Source organism: Palaemon carinicauda, chromosome 24, assembly GCF_036898095.1.
Source record: "Palaemon carinicauda isolate YSFRI2023 chromosome 24, ASM3689809v2, whole genome shotgun sequence".
NCBI lineage: Eukaryota > Metazoa > Arthropoda > Malacostraca > Decapoda > Palaemonidae > Palaemon > Palaemon carinicauda.
This window is the reverse complement of record NC_090748.1, coordinates 56,226,650-56,231,677: the sequence shown is the minus strand read 5'-3', so window position 1 is coordinate 56,231,677 and position 5,028 is coordinate 56,226,650. Positions and strand designations below refer to the sequence as shown.

The following is a 5,028-nucleotide window of genomic DNA, read 5'->3' as shown; positions in this document are numbered from 1 at the left end:
TTTGGGCACCTAATAAAATATATAAGCCTAAATGTTAAGATAAAGAATCTATGGGCATCTAATAAAATATATAAGCCCTATATATATATATATATATATATATATATATATATATATATATATATACATATATATATATATATATACATATATATATATATACATATATATATATACATATATATATATACATATATATATACACATATATATATACATATATATATACATATATATATACATATATATATACATATATATATATACATATATATATACATATACATATATATATATATACATATATATATATACACATATATATATACACACATATATATACACATATATATATACACATATATATATATATATATATATATATATATATATATATATATATATGTACGAAACCGTGGTACGTGTACTTGCCATGAATTCGTGTTTGTGCACTAAAATTGTATCTTTTCCAAGGTAACAAATATTTTTATTAGTTACCATATTATAATAATCTATATTTTTGACAAAGGTAACAACTATTCTCTAACAAAGTTACCGAATCATATGTATATCAGTATTTTTTTTGTTGGTACCATATAATCGTTTGCTAGCAATGTACCATATATATCATCTGTATTTATCATGCGTTTTTTCTTTGTTTTGGCAATATTTGTTAAGTATGCATTTTTATTTTTTTTAATGTGCCTATTTGAACATTCGTCCTCATTTGCTTATGGCTAAAGTTTAAGAAAAAAAAAATAATATATATATATCCAGTCACACTCCTAGTAAACATATTTTGACGTATTGTTAAATTTTCAAAAATTTAGGTAGCTGACCGAGCTAATGTAATATACAGATATTACATGTTTAAAACACATGACCTACAGGTCACTGTGGAAGTAAGAGAAGTGTGAGAAATGCCATAGTCATATCATAAGCAGGATGCGAATGCCAAACCTCAGCAATGTAACATTTTTCATGAAGAGTAAACACAACCAAGCTCGTGAGAAAGAGTTGTCTATGAGAACGGAACTAAGTACCTTCCGGTATTAATGTTGTGTTTACTATAATCCATTAAGTGCTGAGATAACTAAGTAAACTTTAACGTGAATATGGATATTTGTGGCAGTTCTTTTTGAGATGCCATACGGAATGGTCATCCGACCAAACCATCTATACTCCTGTGATGGAGATGTTAATACTGTCTTTAAAGAATAAACTATTTTAAAGTTAACTTACTTAGACTTTACTTGAAGATGTAACATACCAAAGCTAATCTACAACACATTGAAGATGACATTTGAAGGGAACCCAAATGTGTGTTAACAACAGTAGCACACCAATATATATATATATATATATATATATATATATATATATATATATATATATATATATATATATATATATATATATATATATTAAAAGAAAAAATGTCATAATTAACAAAAGGAACCTATTTTTAGAACCAAACTTCAGAAACCAACCTGTTTGAGCTAAGGTTTCAAAGACGCATAGTTTCTATTCTCTATTACATGTTAACAAAAACAGAAAATATACTTAGAGAATTTGACTTTCCAAATTGGTGGCTCCTTGGAATTTATGAAGTTGGTTCCTTCTTGTATTTTAAATCACTTGATTTAAACTTTAGAGAGCACGGTCTTTCTGGCGGAGGTTTGAATACTACTGACTCTGAGGGAAAAATGCTCTCCCCATTTTATTTTTCCGCCCTACTGCACACTACTGAACTAGTTTTTTGGAAAAGCTAAACGGTAACAATCAATTATTTACGACCGTACAACTCTACTAGTAATTTAATTCGCGGCATCTCAAATATTCATACTTTATTTATACTATTATTTATAATATTCAATCTATTCATTTATTAATTATTTATTTAATTAAAAAAAGAACGAAATATACTTCACAATACTTAATTAATATCTATTAATATTTGGGGTCTTATTATTTACTAAACAAGTTCGACACACATTTCCATGCCAACCCTGAAATTTCTTTTATTTTACAACACATTCCCCTTAGAGGATTGCAATATAGACTATTGCAATGAACCCAAATTACTCGCCTTGTAATTACTTACTAATACATTAACATTTATTATTGGTTATCACAAAATTGTGGATAACTTTATCCTCTCTCACTTCTTTAAAGAAGTAAGAGTAGCATTTTAAATCCTCACTGCAACAGTGTAGCTTTTCAATTATGAATATTTATTAATACTACTTTTTAAATCCTCACTGCAACAGTGTAGCATTTTAATTATGAATATTTATTAATACTACTTATTACTAATATTTACAAATATATACCTTGCCTTATAAGTCATCAATATTATCCCTCATCATTTTAAGAAATCTATCTGTAGCTTTCCTTTTGGGTCTACTAGACTGGCTAGGGCGAATTGACCTATTGTTATTACCCTCGTTTTGTTCTTGTGGTCTAACCAATACCCCATTATTACAGTTTCCATTCACATTCGTCTGGGTCGGAGTTTCTGCTTGACTTATAGATATTTCCATTGGATACAGATTGGATATGGAATGATATTCAATTGTTGCATTTCCTTGCTTAAGTTTGACAGTTCTTACTTTATTATCAAAACCCAATACAAGTTCCAACACTCTACCCATCATCCAAAAAGGTCTTGCTTTATTTACTGCTTTAATCAGCACAATATCCCCAACTTTTATTCTATTCTCCCATTTATTTTGATACACGTTTCTACTGTGTTCCCGGAGACTTAACAAGTAATTTTCATACCACATGGTTTTAAAATTGTTCAATATTTCCTCTTGGGTGTTAAGAGCTTTATCCAATGTGGATGAATCCTATTCACCCCGCCACACATCCTCTTCATTCTTCCTCAAAACAAGAGATGAATTACTATAAAGTCTCAAGAAAGAATTTGGAGTAATGAATTAAAGATTAGGAGTACTAGCTCTATAAGTCAGGGGTCTTGAATTTACAGCTAGTTTTACATTTGATAGTGTGGTCTTTAATTCAAAATAAGTTAATCTTGCCCTTCTAATAACCTTATAAAGGCAACCTTTCAAGACTCTTATTAACCTTTCCCAAGCAGCTCCACCCAAGCCGAATATAAAGGGATTCTGATATGCTTTATTTGACACTTCATTTCATTTAGGAACTCCTTTGATTTTAAAGAAGTTTCCAAAATGTTACCTCCTTTAATAAATGTTTTAGCATTATCACTATAAAGATATTGAGGAATGGAGTACATATTGCAAAATCTCTGGAAAGCCAAAATAAAGTTTCTTGTGGACATATCTTGTAACAGTTCAAAATGCACTGCTCTTATATTCAAACAAGTGAATACCAAAACAAACATTTTGACTGTTCCTCCACTTATGTCATCTTTAACCCAGAAATGTCCAGTATAATCTATTTCTACATGATCAGAGGGCTTTACTAAATTCATATGATGCTTAGGCATGTCAACTACTTTAGGATATCTATAAGCCAGAGCATTATACTTTTGACATACTTTACAATTCCTTATTTCAGTCTTAACTGCCACTAACCCTTTAGGGATCCAAAACCCTTGTTCCCTAAGAAAATTTAAGGTAGTACCAGTACCCAAATGTTGCACCCTTTCATGAAAATAATCAATTATTAAAGATGTCAATTTATGCACTTTTGGAGGCAACACAGGATTATAAACATTATAGTCAAAATATAAGCACTTAGCAATCCTTCCTCTAGACCTTAATATGTCATCTTCATCTATAAATAGATTTAAATTAGAGACTAGAGAAGGAACACTTTTTCTGATTTCACTTCTTTTTTCAGGAATTCTATTTCCTTAGAGAAACATTCACTTTGAGCTATTTTGATCCAATATTTTTTGGCCCTTTCGCTTGGATCTCCACCCTTTACTTTGCATAAAGGTCTGAAGAAATAACTAGTGAATTTGACAAGCCTTTCATAACTAGAAAATTTATTGATATTCAAAAAGCCAGTGTTTACTTTCACTATTTTACATAATTTACATTTACTTTACCTTTATGTTGTGGAGACAAGAGATAAACTCATTAAGGGATATTTAGGCCCCCTTTCAAAATCATTATTTAACCATTCTGGCCCCTCCAACCAAAATTTCCTATTCTCTAAAAACTTATTATTAGACAACCCTCTCGTCAACAAATCAGCAGGGTTTTGTTCTGTATGCACATAATTATACTTTAAAGGTACTTTAAACTCTTTAACAATTTCATTCTTAAGTTCATCTACTTCTAATATTCTTTTTATTATAAATTTAGATTTTACTTTAGACTCCTTAGTTATTATCCAGTTCAATATAACTTGAGCGTCCACACAAATATTTACAAATTGGAACTGAATATTTCTGTAAGTTTCCATAAGTGTAGGTAGACATTTTAATGCTAAAATTACCCCAATTAATTCTAAAGTGGGCACGTTATGCTCATTTCCCTTTCTTAAAGGAGCCAATTTAGATTTAGCAAACAAAAAGAGCTTTGATTGTCATCAGAACATGCATACATTACAAAACCATAAGCTTCAGTTGAGCTGTCACAAAATACATGAAGCCCATATGTTTTTTGTTCATTTAAAGCCTGACGAGGAAAAGACAACTCTGACAGCATTTCAAAATCTTTACTTATGCTTTTCATCTCATTTGTCATCTCTTTTGGTACTTTTTAATCCCATTCTACTTCTAATTTCCATACTTTTCTCATAAATACCCTCCCTCTTATACTTACTGGCAAGGTAAAATTCAGTGGATCAAAAACTTAAGAGATCAGAGACAAAACTTTTCTTTTAGTGTCAGCAGCAGCTTCCACACTACAAGGTGCCAGGCTTAAAGTATCACTATTTACATTATACCTATAACCTAAAACTTTCTCTTCTATACAATTATGTTCAACTAGCCTTCCTTCGGCCTCCATGATTTTCCTTAATTCAAGTGAATTAGAATTCCATGACCTCAAAGTTAATCCTCCTTCTTGCATTCTTGGTGAACAAAGA

General features: G+C 29.9%; 1 protein-coding gene across 1 annotated transcript; it reads right to left on the bottom strand.

The window, feature by feature from the left end:
- Positions 1–3,085: 3,085 nt before the first annotated feature.
- LOC137618388 (uncharacterized) lies at positions 3,086–4,685 on the bottom strand. Its single transcript, XM_068348557.1, has 2 exons — positions 4,508–4,685; positions 3,086–3,765 (listed from the first exon to the last, which is right to left on the bottom strand). Exons 1-2 carry the CDS (start codon positions 4,683–4,685, stop codon positions 3,086–3,088), a joined length of 858 nt encoding a protein of 285 aa, XP_068204658.1.
- Positions 4,686–5,028: the final 343 nt, after the last annotated feature.